General features: G+C 34.8%; 1 protein-coding gene across 6 annotated transcripts in view; it reads left to right on the forward strand.

Moving 5' to 3' along the window:
* The window catches only part of VPS50 (VPS50 subunit of EARP/GARPII complex), a 133244-nt gene that overhangs the window by 21977 nt on the left and 92488 nt on the right, over positions 1-18779 (forward strand). For 4 of the 6 annotated variants that reach the window (XM_026003769.2, XM_072764276.1, XM_072764274.1 and 1 more), the window contains 7 exons: positions 525-647; positions 1726-1797; positions 3778-3831; positions 4860-4930; positions 5612-5729; positions 5810-5845; positions 7038-7120. In XM_026003769.2, coding sequence (XP_025859554.1) covers positions 525-647; positions 1726-1797; positions 3778-3831; positions 4860-4930; positions 5612-5729; positions 5810-5845; positions 7038-7120 — 557 coding nt within the window. The remainder of the gene's footprint in view (positions 1-524; positions 648-1725; positions 1798-3777; positions 3832-4859; positions 4931-5611; positions 5730-5809; positions 5846-7037; positions 7121-18779) is intronic. The other 2 variants (XM_072764272.1, XM_072764275.1) reach the window with 1 other exon arrangement.

Here is an 18779-nt window from a genome sequence, read left to right on the forward strand (position 1 = left end):
CCAGTATTTCTTAGTCTAGCAGTGAGATTTCTAGCACAAGGAAGGATGGATGTCTGCTCTGCTCAGGGTCTCAGTATTGATTGTGACCCACAAGCCATTGAGATATTCCCTGGTTATCTGTGCTGAGGAAGATTTTAGAATGTTAAATTATGAAAATATGTATATATGTAGTATGTATTATGTATGATAGCTAATTACATAACTGTTAAACTTTTGTTAAATTCTTTTTTTCCTTTTGTTAAACTTCTAAGTTCTTTCACCTACCAGTTGGCACATACAGAATTGAAAATAAAACCTGAATCTCCAAACTGCTAGTTTTTTTTCTCCAACAGATGAGTAGTTTTTAGTGTTTTAGTAGTCCTAATTTTCCATGAACTTTCCTGTTTTCTGTCAGTTGATCTCCTAGCTCAGAATGATTCCCAGGAGATGTGTGAGGGTTAAGACAGTGATTATTTATTTCCACACGGGTAGAATTAATTATAAAATGTACAAGTACTATAGTTGTGATTTTTTTTTTTTTTAAGGAGGAATTCCGAGAACTTCGAGAACAGCCTAGTGACCCTCAAGCTGAACAAGAACTAATTAATAGTATTGAACAAGTATATTTTTCTACGGACTCATTTGATATTGTTAAATATGAGCTGGAGGTAAAACAAAATTCATTAAAACCTGTTTAAACTCTGTCTTGTTCAGTGACTGAATTTGTGGATGAGATTTGAATGCTTTTTGGGGTGTTTGTCCTTCATTCCTGCCATCCTTCCTTTTTTTATTCCTTCCTTCTTTCTTTCCTGGAAAATAGCTTTAAAAAAATACTAGGACTGCTTTATGATGACCATACAGTGATTTATTAAGCTGTTCATATTATTTAATCATGAAATTATTGCTAAAAAATATAAGATTAAGTGCAACTATAGAATATTGGTCTAGAAAGCATTTATGTATTTTTTTTTAACTGTTAGCATATAGTATATTGGTATGCTGCCTCTGTGTTATTTTAAATTGTCTATATGTTTAGGGAAATTTTGAGACTTTTAATCATGAATGTATCATTACATAATTATTTACCCATGATGAAGACCTCTATGCCATGATGTTTAAAGTGTTGGTATTTTAAATTTATAAGAAATTCAAAGAAGTAGTAAAATCTGGTTTTAGATTAAAGCAAATACAGTATGCACGCATATTTTACATGCAGTACATACACAGTCAGCCCCCACTCATTCTGAAGTTTCATCAGTCCGTTAACTGAAACTTGGAGTTTCCAGTTTACACAGTGGTATGCACTTTTGTTAGTTTCCTATCCTATTTTCCGAAAGCTTATGTGGAAAGAATGTACTCCAGCAACTGTCACTGTCACTCTATAGTGCTTAGTTACTAGTCATAGTACTTCAGAGGGGAAATGTGTTTTGAGTTCTGTTGTAGACAAGTAGGGCTATACCTGTGGCTTGTAGAGGGAGATGTTAGGGTATGGGACTTTATCTCGTTTCCCTGTACTTTAGGGCTGGGTGAGGGATGGAACTTGAGCATCAGAAGGTTAGGCAACAAAGATGTGTAAGCTTTTGTGTCTGAAGTCTAGTGGAGAAAGTGGAGAGGCCAAAAGGAGTGAATGGGAATGGGATGTGACCCTGTTTTACATACACAGATTCTAGTTTATAAGTCAGAGGTGTGCAGGTAAATGAAACCAAAGTAAACTATTTTCTACTCTTCATTTATGGGTATTTTTAGAAACTCCCTCCCGTCCTCAACTTGCAAGAATTAGAGGAGTACAGAGACAAATTGAAACAACAGCAAGCTGCAGTAAGTAAAAAACACCTTGCTTCCTGACATAAATAAATGAAACAGCGGGGAAGTGTAATGTTTGCAGATTTTATGGTTTAACTTAACATGTTAAACAAATATTATTTAACATGACTCAGACTCAACGATACATTTATATAAGAATTGAATGCCTTTTCAGTTTCCCTCATGTTACCTTGGTATAGATTTGCTTCTAGAACTTAGAGTTTTTTTCTTTGGAATCCTGAATGTGATCAAAGGTTTTTGAACTTTTTTTTTTTAGATTGCTAGGTAACTTTAGGCTCCTTATCATGCATGTATGACTTCCCTTCTCTAGTTTCTTATCTCAGAATAAAGGCCATTTCTAGTTGAAATAGGCCCAAAGAGAAGAGAGAGCTAAGATTTAGAATGTCTCAAATGTAGTCACTGATTAATTGTGTGGCATTGGGAAAGTCACTTAGCTTTGCTAAATCTGTGAAGTGATGGGTTAGGCCTGCATTTTCTCAGATGCTGTAAAATTCTGTGATTCTGTGATTTGCCTTGCATTAGGTTGAGCTTCTTTCATAAAACTCAGACTATACTTTAGAAGATTAAATAATGTTAGTATGTGATCTTGTTAATTTTTTTAATACTTAAGGAGAAGTAGTAGCTTATCTGTTTGAATTTAAGATGTAACTTTTAATAAAACATTTGACAAATAAAGGAATATATACTTCTTCTTTTGTATTACACTCAGTGGTCTCAGTAGGTCTTGGGATCTCTCTGGGCATAACAGCAGTGGTGTGGGGAAGGGACTTCACAGTAGAGGGTTGTGTGGTAAAGGTTTGTCATGCTTTTGGAGAACAAGATTTCGGTGGATGATGGCATCTTTTGCCTTCTGTTGGTTTCAGCATGTTTACATATGTACCCATCTGTCTCTGTACTTGATGTGTGGTAGTATTCTTTAGGGAATGAGTCTCATCGCACGGGCCAGATAGCACAGTGACCTTTGGAATGTGGTAAGCCTGGACTTGAAACCCAGCCTTGCTGTGGGGGCTGTGGGTCAGTTACTACTGTATGTAAGATTATTCATCTGGGAAATGAGGCACCCATTTTAATAGTTTGTCAGGAGTACTAATTGAGATAATGGAGGGAAAGCACTTAGTATACTATCTGACACAGTGCAGACTAGCAACTATATTGACTACTTAAGTAGAAAACCCAGTTTTGGTAAAATTAGATCAGTTTCTGCCTATACATCTATGAAATTCATATCTATACAAATTCAAAGCAGTTAAGAAAATATAGAAGGATTAATGGAATAGTATGTATTGCTTTGTTCTCAGTTGCTTGGGGAAGGGGAAGGGAAACTCAACTAACTGAGTTTCCTGAGTAAAAATTCACTAAATGCTTTGGATGTGCCATGATGGCACATAGTGCAGTCTAGTAGGCGCCTCTGAAACTGTGAAGTAAGAGCCTCATATTCAAAATCATTACAATTCTAACTTACATACACTAACATTTTTCATGGAATTGACCAAGGAAACCTCAGGTATGTTCATAGCATTCCAGAAAAAACCCCCAAGAAACACATTTTCAAGTTTTCAAAAGTAGAGGGCCAAATTACTGTTTGTATGTGGTATAAAGGATGTAAAGGGGTATAGGAAGTTCTGTTTCCCAGATACTGTCTCCATAAGTTCACTAATTATTTATCTTAGAGGTTCATCTTTTAAGAGTAAATTTTGTGCCCTTAAAGATCTTATACTTTTGTGTATGTTAGTAAATGATTTTCATATTATTAACAGTAATAATGACCATTTATTGAGTTTCTATTAAGGACCAAGTATTATGCTCTCTGTTGTATCTCTTTTACCAAGTTCATAGCCCAGAGCATACAAATATCTGCTGTAGAAGTTATTGAAAGGCCTATGGAATATTCTTATAAAAATTCACAATATAAAATGGAATAGGAAGTATGTGGCTTTTTCTTTTACTTCCTTTGTTTGACTGCATTTTTTATAGGTCTCTAAAAAAGTAGCAGATTTAATCCTTGAAAAACAGCCTGCTTATGTAAAGGTAGGATGATATTTGTCATTTCTAATAGTAAAATTTTTAAAATGCCTGAATGACTTACACTTGAAACTGTTGAAGTAATTCATTCTCTTGTCTATAGTTCTATAGCAACATATTGACTCTATTTGGGATGTGGGTGTGTGGGGCTATACAAAATGTTTTTCTCTCTCATTTGGGGGAATTTACCAAACAGAAGAAGTGAGGCTTTAGAATTGATTCTAAAGTAATCTTGGGATGCCTGAGTGGCTCAGTCAGTTAAGCGACTGCCTTTGGCTCAGGTCAGGATTCTCAGATTGAGCCCCGCATCAGGCTCACTGCTCAGTTAGGAGTCTGCTACTACCTTTCCCTCTGCCGCTCCCCCTGGCTTGTGTTCTCTCTCCTGCTCTTTCTCTCTCTTAAATGAATAGATAAAATCTTTTTAAAAAAGTAATCTTTTTGATTTTTCCAAACTTTAGAAGGCCCAGTGAAAATTGCTTCTTTGTGCTTTATAACATGTAGGTTATTAATAATGACTGCTCAATAGCAGTATAACAATCTGTATTTAAAATATAATAAAATTAGAATCTTAGAGCTGAATCTGTCTTTGCATCAGAAAACCAGAGATTCCAAAATCTATTGAAATACATGCCAGTGTTCAAATGAAGATGTTTGTTGTCAAAGCATCTTAGCAAACAGAAATCATACTTGTCATATCCTTGATTATCTTCTGAAGTTCTGTTGAGTAGAAACATTTTAATGGATATATTATTAGTATTTGCTTATGCCTGTATAAAGCAGGTTGGGTCTAGATTTCCTTATAAGCAATACTGACTAAATATTTTATCATATGTCATTGTGGAAATCATTTGAAAGCAGTCATTTTAAATTATTTTGTGAAAGATATACCAGCAGCTTTCAATTTGGGGTATCTTTGTTGCTTTGTTTTCCAAGCAGGCTTTTCTTTGAAACCCACTGAAATTTTTGTTAGAGTATCATATGAATAATAAAAATAAAATGCCTCCAACAATAACTTATACCCAATTTTTCCATAGGAACTTGAAAGAGTTACCTCATTGCAGACAGGTCTTCAATTAGCTGCTGTTATCTGCACAAATGGGAGGAGGTATTGCATTTGATGAATATTTTGTTTTTTTAAGCTGGAAAACATTTCAAGAAAAATTGTGAAACTGTCATTGATAATGGATTTTTTATTATGACTATGGTTTCTAGAATATTGTTCATTAACTGAACATATATTATGATTTAAAAACTGCACTAAGAAGGTATGTGTGAAATGAAATGTCTGCAAATCTAATTATGGCTTTAACATTACTGTTTTTATATTGTTTAGATTAGTGGTTCTCAAAGTATAAGGATCAGATTTTATTCTTTTTAAGTTCCAACTTACTACAGACTATTTTTGTAAAATGCAATAAAAACAATACTAAGAAAATAAAAAATAACCAAAGACATAGAGAATATAGTCTCAATTGTTTTTATTAACTCATCAAACATAAAATTATTATGTCATTTTTTTGCTCTAAGTGGTTTTTTAATACTTATTATCAATTTCTTACTTTTCTTTTGATGGATCAGTAATGGTTTGAAGATTGGCACCAGTCCACCCACCACGCTTTGAGTAATGCTGGTTGAGATTGAGCCGTTGAATAAATTTGTCAAATAGTAGTCACAATCCCTGATTTTAAGAGTAATTGAGGACACCACCTCATCGCTTGCCTAAATTGTGTGAATAGTGTTCTTAATATAATAGAAAAATTTAAGTATTTCTTCTGTTTTTTTGCAGACACTTGAATATTGCCAAGGAAGGTTTCACTCAAGCTAGTTTAGGCCTTCTTGCAAATCAAAGGAAACGTCAGTTGCTGATTGGACTTCTGAAATCTCTGAGAACTATAAAAACATTGGTATATACAGGTTACTATTTAAAATTTAAAACCTAATTTTATGGTTGAAACGGATTTTACCTTTTTTTTTCCCCCCCCAGCAAAGAACCGATGTGCGCTTAAGTGAAATGCTTGAGGTAAGAAAACCAAGTTTGGAAATTTTGTGATCCTAGTACTATTAAATAGAAAAATTGTAGTGAAAAACAGTCAGTAGTGTATTTTTTCAAATTGCTACATGGTATAAAGAACATTTTGAGCCATGTAGGGCTATTTGCTCTAGAGCATTTTTCTGTTGACATGATATTTCATTTAGAAAAATTTATCTGGGGAAATATTTACTTTGTAGCAACGTGGGAATGTTAACTTCAGGATGTTGATTGTATTTGCACCCAAATAGTAATAAAATTATCTTTTGTATCAAACAAATAGGGGTGAGTTAAGGAATATGTCATATTTGAGTTACATTTGGTCTCTCATATATTAATTGGTTTTCTGAGTGAGCCATCTGTTTTCTTTTTGATGCTTTCTTAACATTCTCTATGTACTTGTTTTATAAAGCATAATATAATATTTCCCATAATACTTGAGGTCCTTCAGGTAGGTACTTTGTCATCATCTCAGCATCCCCACTGGTGTGAAGTGCATTTGTCCAATTATAGAGATGAGCCATAAGAAAAATCTTTTATGATTTTCAGTAATCACTGTGTACCTCTAAACTTAGATTTGAGAAATGCAAATAAAAATTTCATTTGGCATTAAATTACAGCTTAGATGATAAAGACATTCCAAGGTATTAATGAATATTTCACTTTCTCCCATCCAAGTAATAACCAGGGTTGACCCTGCTTAACTTCCAAGATCAGTTGAGAATGGGCACATGCAGGGTTGTATTTTAAAATATTTGTTGATTTCTTGGTGGTAGAACTCTTGAGTGTTGATTACAAGTGGAATTCATACTGGTTTGGAACATTTTTATATAAACATCACTGAAAGATATTAACAGTTAAAGAACACCTTCTCTGTGAAGCAGCTTATTATTTTGTGTAGGCTTTTTCCACATGTCATGGTCTTAGAGGGCTGTTACTGTGAATGAACATATGGCTGTTATGTTCATATGAATGAACAGAATATTTTTTCTATGTATATGTTTTAGGCTTGGTCTCCTTATATTTCATTATTTATCTATCATTGGTATCCTAAATTTTATTTAAGAGGAATTAAAATTTTCTGGTTCTGGAACTTTTGGATAGAGAATGAATGGAGATTCAGTTTCTTTAGAGGCTTTAGGAAAAATGTTTCCTTTCTAATGACTTCTGTTGTTATCTTAAGGAGGAAGACTATCCAGGAGCTATTCAGTTGTGCCTGGAATGTCAGAAAGCCGCTAGCACTTTTAAGCATTATAGTTGCATAAGGTAAGGTAATATAAAAATTGTAAAGCTGACTCTGTTGTCAGTTTTTAACATAAGAGATGTGTAACATAATGTTAATGAACATTGAAAATTAATGTTAAGTGCTGTGTTGTAGTTCAGCATTCTTGTTCATAAGTGGGCAGTACAATGAAGTTATAAATAATAATTCTTAAGGCGTGAAAGATCAGATACTTTAATAATCATACCCCTTCTTTTCACCTCATTAAAACTCTTCATATTCCTTACAATTTATAGAGTAGTAGAGAAGAATAAATTTATCTATTTACGTTTCTCTTGCATCTCTTGGGAATTTTTCCTCCTTAACTCTGCCAGCTTATAAATATTGAGAGTGTTACTGCAGTTTGTTTTTCAGAACCAGATGGTTCAAGTGTTTGGCTTACCCTGATAAGAATTCTTTAAGAAAATTTAAGTGTGGTTTAATTTTATGTAATAATCATCTTTGTCATATTTAAGTGATTATGTATTTAATGTGTTATATCTTTTATTTAATTATTTATAAAATGTACAATGTAAAAATGGCCAGGGCATCCTTTGCTATTAGTTTTTCTTTATTAGTGGGTTTTTGGTCTGCTTCAAATGAAGGTTTTGGATTACTGGTGTTAGTTCCTTGGGGAGGCTCAATCCCCAGGTATAATTTCTATCATTCCTGTAAAACCATCTCAAGTAAACATACAACCTAAGTAAAATCGTGTGCTTGTCAAGAAAATCTAGTTTCAAACGAAATTCATACCTATCCTAGAACATAGCTCCTCGATCTCTCCTGTATGGAAATTCTGATAGTCAGTGAGCATGATGCACCCATATTGTAGATGTTGATTATTAGTATCTGAAAAATAAAAGAATTAGGGTAGACCAAAACATTAATACAGCTTTAATAAAATTTTTTCTTCTAATATACTCTCACATCATGGGTCTCTGCAAGATGTAGGATAAGAGATATCTATTTTCCCACTAGGAATGCTATTTAAATATTTATGGTATTTTTTTTCCTTCAGGGTCATGCATACTGAAGGAACACACTTTTTATTTGATTAGGAAATGCATAGTTGTATAATTCCAGCGATATTTTGTTTTTATCCATTGTAACACTGAGTGACTATCACTATTAAAGACTTGATTATGTTATTTAGATTTTTTAGATTGAATAAATAGAGAATTAGCACTAATATGTGGAATGCATTTGAAAATTTCTAACAAGGGCCTTCTGGGTCTTGAAGAAACATAGCACGCATTTATTTTGTTTTGTAGTGATAAATCAGTTACAGTGAGAACAGCTTATATATGACTAGGTGAACATAATTCAGGCAGTTATACATTACTGAGTGCTTATTATATTCCAGGTGCTTTGCTTTGGAATTGGTTGAATAGTGATGAACTATACATAATGTAATCGTTAAAATCCTTGGTTTTCTAGATAATCTAAGTAATCTATCAAGAAGGGCTTGAATTGAAGAAAGCGTAGGGGATGGTGGGATGGAGCTTTAGGGAGACGGGCGTTGAGGAAGTATTGGGATGTAACTACTTTCAGGGTCAGAACTAAGAAGGACTTGAAGGAGGGGCATAGGAGTTAGTTAAGATAAGGGATGAGGGTGGGTGGTAGATAGGAGATGATGGGTATCATGATGAAGTCTTTGTTGCAAAATAACAAGCAAAATGAGGACTGAAAATCTCTGTTGGATTTGTAACAGAGAAATCATAGCTGACTTTCTTGGGACAGATTTACTTGAAGTAAAAGTATTTCATTTGGCATTAAATTACAGTTTGGAGATAAATTTCATCTAAGTATAGGATGAAGAAATTTTATAGAGGGGGGATGTGGAATTGAGGGGGAAATCTGCATATTTGAAAATCTATGGGAAAATGAGAGGTTGAAAATACAATAGAGAATATAATGTTATGCTAAGGCTTTGTAGGGGTAGAGTTGACTTTGAAAAGGTCACCCTCTATTATAATAGGAAAGTATGAGTGTGGAAATTTGATGGCAGGGAATTGAGGTAGTGGGTGACATGTGTTGGCACTTTGTTTTTTCTCAATAATTAGAAATGTTGGCTATGCTAAAGTAATTATCTTAGTTGATGATAGTTAACTATACAAAATATTTTTTAATGAAATTTTTATTTGGGCTTTTTAAAGGTAGCATGAAGTGGTTTCTAAGTACTTTCTCATTAATGTATATAGAGATATGTGGAAGAGCTGTAACTACAGTTATCTAAGCTGGTGAAAAGATTGAAATTGAAAAGATCTGGGCAGCCCCGGTGGCTCAGCGGTCTAGCGCCTCATTCAGCCCAGGGCATGATCCTGGAGACCTGGGATTGAGTCCCACATCAGGCTCCCTGCATGGAGCCTGCTTCTCCCTCTGCCTATGTCTCTGCCTCTCTCTCTCTCTCTCTCTCTCTCTCTGTCCCTCATGAGTAAATAAATAAAATCTTTAAAAAAAAAAAAGAAATTGAAAAGATCTATAATGGTGACTTAAAGTAATAATTGTTTTATTTTACGCTTTTATTCCTACTTGGGAGAGCATGAGAAATTAGCTCACTTCTTGTACTTAATGGGATAGAAGATATAGTGATAGACTTAGTTGACATGTGGGTCAGATTGAGCCCAAAAAATGAAAGGAATTCTATTCTGACTTCCTTTTCTGTTTTTATTAATTGAATGTACTTTTAAGGTTTTGTGCATTTATTTTCCCTTTTGCTCTTTTTCCTCTGGTCTTCTAAGTACAATACTGAACCTGCTTTTGAGCTCTCTGGTTTGGACTGTTGAGACATGATTCATCAACACTTTAAAAATTCATTTAATTTACCTAGAGCTGTGGAATTTAACCAAAGGCAAGATTTAATCTTTGCTTGGACCTGTGTGAATCAGAGTGAAAAATGATTGGACAGTCTGGTCATCATAGGAATCGTAATTAATTACCAACTATTTATATTCTCATTTTCTTTAACATTTAAATTTATTTTCATTTCTGTTGATGATGACTAGAGAATCATGAAGTATTTTCCTTTTAGAAATGTCTGTAAGAGATCAATCCTTGATGCAGGGCATTTCTGGATTCTGGTGTAACTTAAAAAAATTTTTTTTTAGGCAGGTTCATGTGCACAACGTACCTGCTTGTCCACTTCTTAATTTTTCCTATGTAGAGCATATGTTCCTCTTTTCTTTGCTAGTAACATTGTTCTTTTATTGGAAATAAGGGTTTTGGTAGATGGCAGAGATCCTGTGGTCTTAGGAGTAGATTACATGGGGCAACTGAGAGCTGACTTTTAAGATTCTAGTAGCAGGGAAAACAGAATTCATGTATTTCCTTCTTTATAAACAGCCCTTGACTGTAGGTCTCAAGTTATATGACTGGGTAGTTTAATACATAAAGTACCAAGTAATATGATGCCCCCTGTTGATTGAAAACTGAAAGAAAACTTGTACCTCTTCAGTACCTTGTATTTTCCTTGAGATAACAGTGTTTCAACATCTTTAATAAAAGATACTGTAGCACCAGTTTTGTTCACTTTTATAACTGACAGGGAACATTTTTACATTATTTGACATTTCTTGAGTTGATTGACAGAGTCATATATTTGGGATTCACTGGGAATAGGAATCAGCGTGTGTTTATTTAAAGTGTGTCTGTGAATGAAGCGTTTAATTTATTTTTCACTTGAAACTTATCTAAATTAGTTTTAAGAAAAGTTATTTTTTAAAGTCAAAACTACTTTATTGTTTTTTATCTCATTTGAAATAAACTACTTGAGGGAATCTGAGAGCATTCTGGATTATGCATTGAAAAGTTTATATACCACCAGAGCTGGAATATCTGTTGAGTACTATACTTTAGCATAGACACTTAATTTAATTGCTCATGATCTTCAAAATACCTTTTTTTCCCCCTCAGAATATGAATTTATCAGTTGAATAAAAATTGTAGGTTATAGAACTTCTTTGAATCATAAAATAGTGAACACAGCTTTATGGAAAAAAATACAATACTAGGAACTATGTATACTTCTTCTGTTGCCCTTGATTCCTTTCTAGTAAGACCTCATGCTCTGTCTTTATTTGGGTTCAGGGAACCTAGGAACCTTGCCTGGGATAGTGTTTGAGTGGTTAAGTGTTTTGGCTGGGTCACCAGGCCAGCTAGCTAGACCCATAAGCAGATCTGGAGTCCTTATTGTGCCATTTGCATCAGCCAAATTATTGACAGCATGCTATTCACAAACTGCCTGCACTTCTTATCTTCTATTTTAATTTTTTTTCTATGTCTCCTGCCCCCATGCAGCACCATTTTGAAATAATGTAAAATGTACTGATGGCAAAACATAATATTTAAACAAAAGTGTCTTAAACAAAAGAAGTTTCTTTCTGCCTTACCTACCATTCTCTTTCCTACTCACTGGAGTAAAACACTTTCACAGCTTATTAGTTTGTAGATAGTTGTTGATTCTCTGTTTACTCCTCATATTAAAATACCAGTAAGAGATAGGAATTTGGTATACTTTCTTTTACTTTTCTGTCTTCCAGGATATGTTAGTGAAACTTATTTTTACTTGGTCAAGTTTATAACGTTTATATTCTTTTTGCAGCTATAATTAAATCTTCGATGTTTTCTCCGTAGGTTACTTCTAAAAAAAATTAGCCTAATAGAAATTGTATTTACTAAATCATGATTATATAAATATTATCTGTAGGACTAAGTAGAGTGATTGGACTTATAAAAAAAGAAAAGTAATCCTTTGTCTACATGAAAATCAAAATCCATTAGTGAAAGGGAATATAAAGGAAGGGAGAAGAAATGTTGGGAAATATCAGGAAGGGAGACAGAACATAAAGACTCCTAACTCGGGGAAACGAACTAGGGGTGGTGGAGGGGGAGGAGGGCGGGTGTTGGAGGGGAATGGGTGACGGGCACTGAGGTGGACACTTGACGGGATGAGCACTGGGTGTTGTTCTGTATGTTGGTAAATTGAACACCAATAAAAATTAATTAAAAAAAATCCATTAGTGTTTGTTTTAATTTATTGAACATTTTTCACCTTTTAATAAAGATTTTATTTATTTTTTCATGAGAGAGAGAGAGAGAGAGAGAGAGGCAGAGACACAGGCAGAGGGAGAAGCAGGCTCCATGCAGGGAGTCCAACATGGGACTTGATCCCGGGTCTCCAGGATCACACCCTGGGCTGAAGGCGTCACTAAACCGCTGAGCCACCTGGGCTGCCCCATTTTTCACCTTTCTTAGGTCCTACTCAATTGCTGTCATTTCTATAATGTTTCCTTTTTTTAAAATATGTTCCTTTGTCTTGTTTGTTATGGTTTTGTTGCAGTTATCTCTTTGAAAATTTTTTTTGAAATGGGAAATGTGGGGGATCAATTTTCATATTTTGAAATGATGTTAATTTAATCCATACTTATGATTGAAGGAAAAATTATTTTTTCCTTAGAAAGTGGAATGCATTGCTCAGTTGTTTTCTAGCCTTTCACTTGTAGGACAGATCAGATGCTATTCTTATTCTCTATAAATAGTGTTGTTTTTTTTTTTAAGAAATTTTAAGGATTTTTCTCTTTTTATTTGGTGTTCTGAAATTTCACCAATTGTTTAGGAAAGTTAACTGTGTCAGACTCTTTACTCCTAGATGATGAGACAAGAATGAAGTATTATTTAATCCTTATCTGCATGAGATGCTGTGTTACTTGTTATACCAAGAGCTTTTGAAATGCATTTGTTCTCTAGGAGCTTATAATAACAGTCAGTTAACAGGCAGGACTGTGGAATAATATGCCAGTTAAGAGCACAGAATATATAAACAAAAGGCCATCAGAAGTGTTCCTGCTGTGAATGGCTTGCTTCTTATACTCCTACAGGAATGGAAATATTGACACGTGTAAGAGTGTGAATAGCAGCGAGACACTGTTAGCTTTGACAGCATTGACTGACTGTACAGTAATTCTAAATTAGATTTTAATTAGGTTTTTTTTCACGAAAGCTTTTATTTTTTAGCTTTTAAAAATTGAATCTTGATGGTGGTGATAGTGTTGATGGTTGTGGTAATATTTAACATTTTTTGAACTTTTCTTTGTGTCAAGCACTGTACTAATCACTTCCCTTACCTTTTCTTATTTGGTATTGATAAAATAGTCCACAGAGGTATTATTATTGTCTCTGTTTTATAGATGAGGAAATTGATGCTTTGTAAAATAAGTGGCAGAGCCAGGTTTTAAACTTAAGTCTCTTGGAATGCAGAGCTTGTTGCTTTTAACCACTACTACGCTATACAATGATGTAGTAACTATTACGTACTTCAGAAGCTCTGCCTTAGGAGGCCAATTTTTATTAATCTGCTTTAGTAGCTGAGTTAATTGCATTTTTTTTCCCAAACCTTTTTCTACCAGTTGTATTTGTTACTGGAATTATGTTAAGTAAATAAACTAATGAAATGAAATAGATTGTTGAAAGTAGATGAGACAATTCATAAAAATTGGGGGATAGAAGGTAACTAAATGTGATTTGATATACGGATTGTTTTGCATTTATCTTTAAGTTCCTACCTTATCACAGAGAAACTGAAACTTGAAGTTTTAGACAATTTATGTGTGATTTGGCTCACATAAAACCAAAAGTTAAAACTCCACTCAAATGAGAAGATTTTGGGTCTACATCAGAGATGGGTAAATGAAGTACCATTATACAATTTTAGTTAAAACATTCACTATTCATGTAAACAGATATGCACACACTACGTATAAATATTTTCGTTTTAACTCTGATTAACTGACCAACTGAAAGGTCTGCTGAACTTGAGCACAGGGTGGGCAAACTGTCTTTAAAGAGCCAAATAGTAAATATCTTAAGCTTTGTGGGCAGTGAGGTGCGCTTACTTCAACTGTTCTTCAACACCTTCAACTGTTCAGCTCTCCCCTGGCAGCCTGAAAGCAGCCATAGACAATATAAATAAGTTTGTGTGGCTGTGTTCCAATAAAACTTTATTTAGAGATATAGACTGTTGGCTAGATTTGGCTCCTGGGCCTGATACTCTGCTCTTGAATTATAATTCATAAAGTTTGAAAATGTTTTGAACATCTGTAGTATTAAGTAGTGGACTCTGATTTCTGAACAGAGTAAGAACAGAACTCTGGGTAGATTCAGAGTGATCTTAGGAGTTCTTTTATAGTCTATTAGTGGTTAGAAGGGCCATGTGGACACTTGATGGTATCTCACCGTTGTTGGTCTAGCTTCAAAGTGTTTGAAAGTCAGGTTTTCTCTGAAGTATGTTAATAAACTCTCTTCTAGCTGTGCCTAGATTGAAACCACTGGAATAGATCTCTGATCTAAATACCTGCAATATCCAGGGTCAATTAACATATAGTATAAACTTGGGAGTATAAATTTTACTTAAGATAATTTTATAAGTTTTAGCACTCTATTGAATCATATACAAAGATGTAGTAATTGGGTAACTGATATTTAGCATATAATAGAATCTTGAAAATTTAGAGTGGGAAGCGACCCTTTGGATCTAGCACTCTTTTGTATAGGAAACTTATGCCCAGGAATATTAAGAGACTTAAATCACATGACTCATTAATAACAGACCAGGGAAAGATCATTAAGATGTTAATTATCTCTATACCATGTTGTCTTCCTATATGGTCAAATTTGTACAAAATTTTGATTTATATGCAACCTTTCCAGGACTCATTTTATGAGTGTATATGTCCTAGATCAGCTATTTAAAAGAAGAATATTAGTTATTTATGGATATATTATACTTAATATCTTCTATAGTGATGTTAAAAATGCCCCCCAGGGACACCTGGGTGGCTCCGCGGTTGAGCCTCTGCCTTTGGCTCAGGGTGTGATCCCTGGATTCGGGATCGAGTCCCACATCGGGCTTCCTGCATGGAGCCTACTTCTCCCTCTTCCTGTGTCTTTGCTTCTCTCTCTCTCTGTCTCTCATGAATAAATGAATAAAATCTTTTAAAAGAAATGCCCCCCAAAATTGTTTGATTAATTCTATTCAGTTTGCAAATAGCCTTTAGCAGCTTTTAGCCTTCCATCTTAGAACTGGTAATTTTTTTTGACTGTAATGTAGCTTTTATTTATCCAAATGTTTATGAACAGATCCTTTTAGCATACTTTGATTAACTGACTGAAATGCCTTGAATTCGTGTTGCTCTAAATGATGGCTAAAGGTTTCTTTGAAGGCTGTATAGTCAATATATATACGTATAGTATAGTCATATATAATATATATGATATAGTCATATATATATGATATATAATCATAATATATATGATTAATCATATAATTTTTATATATGTATTTTCAATTAGTAGTAACTCGTCAAAATGCAGTTGTAGATTTTGAAAGCATTTTTTTTAGTAGTGGGAGGGTGGAGAAAGGTGGGGGAGGGGCACTGGGAGAGGGTGAGAGAATCATAAACAGGCTCCACACCCAGTGTGGAGTCTGACACAGGGCTTGATCTTACAACCCTGAAATCATGACCTGAGCCAAGATCAAAAGTGGAATACTTAACCAACTGAGCCACCCAGGTGCCTCTTGAAAGCATTTTAAAGCCCAAATGTTTGATTTATAGATTTTATATTTAAAGTATTATACATGCTCTTTACATTGCCATGTTTACATTAACTTTTTTTTTTTTTTAAAGATTTTATTTATTTACTCATGAGAGACACAGAGAAAGAAGCAAAGCCATAGGTAGAGGGAGAAGAAGGCTCTCTGCAAGGAGCCTGATGTGGGACTCAATACTGGACCCTGGGGTCATGTCCTAAGCCAAAGGCAGACCCTCAGCCACTGAGCCACGGTGTCCCTTTACATTAACTCTTAATACATAGGGTATAGAATCATTTTAACCATAAATAATACAGGCAATAAAACTATCCAGATTTGTGATAATTTTATAAATAGTAAAACCTATTTTTTTCAATTGAGTTGAAGAAACCATTACTCTCAACTGTGAGTAAGCTTAGATATATTTCTTTTTCACCAAACTCAAGATACTTCCTGTTGGAATATGCTTACCAGTTCTAACTTACTTATTAATCCAGGTGTTCTTGCCTTTCTATATCTGTATCTCTATCTTCAGCCTTCGGTGAACTTCTCAGCCCTATATGATAGAGGAGTAGAACTGCTTTAGTTCTGCTTAACTGTCTTTTCCTCTTGTTAAGCCACCTGTAGATCCAGTTTAGGAAAGTTCTTTTTCTTCTAAAACAGTCTTCTTTCTCTTTTTCTATTTCTGTAGTTTTATTTATTGAGGTAGAAAATAGGAGCTAAAGGAATGTGATGGGAAAATTTTACCCTTTTTGTTTAAAGTGCAAATTTGACTCAGCAGTGAGTCAGACAGTGAGTTTAGTTAGTCCTGGGGAATCTTGGAGAATAAGCCAGTCTCTGCTTATGGAGACGGTCACAGATATTTGGGATGCTGGAAACAGAGCATTGTGAAACTGAGCGGAACAGTCTACAGGGGAAGACTTCCCAGAAAAGATGACATTAGGATGGACCTGAAAATACAGATGGACATTTGTGAGTAAGAAATGGAGAAAATATGTTCTGGTTCTCATGAACCTTATATACAAGAACAGAGGGTGTGAGGTCTGGGGTTATTAGGGGAATTGCACCTAGTCTAGAGACGAAAATGTAGGCACTCTCACAGGTGAGAGTAATGATTTCTTCAACTCCTCAATTGAAAAAAATAGGTTTTACTGTTTATAAAATTATCATGAATCTGGATGGTTTTACTGCCTATATTATTTATGGTTAAAATGATTCTGTACCCTATGTATTAGTTAATGTAAAGGGACACCGGTGGCTCAGCAGCTGAGTGTCTGCCTTTGCTTGGAAGGTAGTATTTCATGTCATTGTTAAGAATCTTGATGCTGTACTAATTTGGGGCTTTACCTTTGGTTTATTGGGGGGAACCACCAAAGGTTTTAAAGCAGTGGATTAATACGAATTTATTTCTGCTTTCATTAGGAGCTGGAAACTCAGATGTCTTTAGGAACCAGGCAGGTAACTTATATGAAGCTGACAGATATTAGATAGCAGGAAATGGTCAGACCCACAGAACTAGTCAGGCCTGACTGAAGCATTTCACATATAAGTTGGGGAAAACTATGTCTGCCAGGTCAAACAGAATATTGACCAAATCCAATCTGAAGTGAAGACCCTGCTCAGAGTTATCCCTGAGAGCTTTTTGGAAGATGTTACACAATGCTTGGTATATAGTAGGTTGATGGTGTTTGTCAAATAAATGGCTGATGAGATTGAAGGGTGGGTGTGGGTGTTGTGCAAGATTCATTAGGAGGCCATTAAGATAATTCAAGCAAAAGGTACTAATGCTTGAGTTAGGATACACAGTTGAGAAAGGAGAAGCATAGGTAGATATGACAAATACTGAAAGGGTAGAACTTTCAGATTTGATTACCAGTTAACACATAAAGAGAGGGAAGAATTAAAGATGACATAGAGATTTCCAGTTTATATCGAATGGGTGGTGATGATGTGAATCAAAACAGGGAGAAGGTGGGAGAAAGAACAACCGCAGGCGAAGATACTGTTTTGGGGGGAAGAGGTGGAGGTGAGGAATGTTTTAATTCTTTCTAAGTGCCAAGGTACTTATCATGACTATCATTTTTGGTATATTATTTTGGGGCCTTTAAGTCTCATTCTCATTCTTCAATCATTCATCCATTGTTCTTTGAACAGAAATTATCCCAGAATCTTTTTTAGGTTTTTAAAAAAAATTTTTTTAAATTTTTATTTATTTATGATAGTCACAGAGAGAGAGAGAGAGAGGCAGAGACACAGGCAGAGGGAGAAGCAGGCTCCATGCACCAGGAGCCCGACGTGGGATTCGATCCCGGGTCTCCAGGATCGCGCCCTGGGCCAAAGGCAGGCGCCAAACCGCTGCGCCACCCAGGGATCCCTTAAAAATTTTTTAAAGGAAAATCTCAGTTCTTCCTACAAGTATTCCCTTAACCTCTATCTGTGGCTGTGGCTATTTTTCAGGCATAAACCCAGAGATACCTTAATTTTTCCGATAAGATAGCAACCCGATACTGTTGATTGTCAAACTTCATACTTTTGTTTACTCTCAGTTTTTACTAGAGTAGTCTCCAATTCTCAACCTTAATCAAAAGTGTGCTGGGATCCCTGGGTGGCGCAGCGGTTTGGCGCCTGCCTTTGGCCCAGGGCGCGATCCTGGAGACCCGGGATCGAATAAAAAAAAAAAAAAAAAAAAAAAGTGTGCTTATGATCAATAGTATTTGTAGCAAATTGTCTAATTCCAACATAGTTTGGGCATATATCACTGAGACCATCAAAAAATGGATTACTTGTATTATTAGTTTTACTTTTCTGATACATTGCTTTTTATGTATCTACATCTGTATCTACATGTATCTACATGAAATAACACCAGAGGGATGATATTTCCTTAGCTTGCATTAAAGGTTTTGTAAAAAGCAAATGCAAGGAATCCATGAATCCATCATTATATATTTTATAAGACTATTGTCAAGGGTGTTGTGCATTAGGAGATAAAAGGTCATTGTACCCTTTTCTAGGACTCCGGTAAAATATTCTCCCAGAACTTCAATGCCAACAAAAGTGATTTTTGTTTCCTTGGGCTT

This window comes from Vulpes vulpes, chromosome 7 (genome assembly GCF_048418805.1).
Source record: "Vulpes vulpes isolate BD-2025 chromosome 7, VulVul3, whole genome shotgun sequence".
NCBI classification, from domain to species: domain Eukaryota; kingdom Metazoa; phylum Chordata; class Mammalia; order Carnivora; family Canidae; genus Vulpes; species Vulpes vulpes.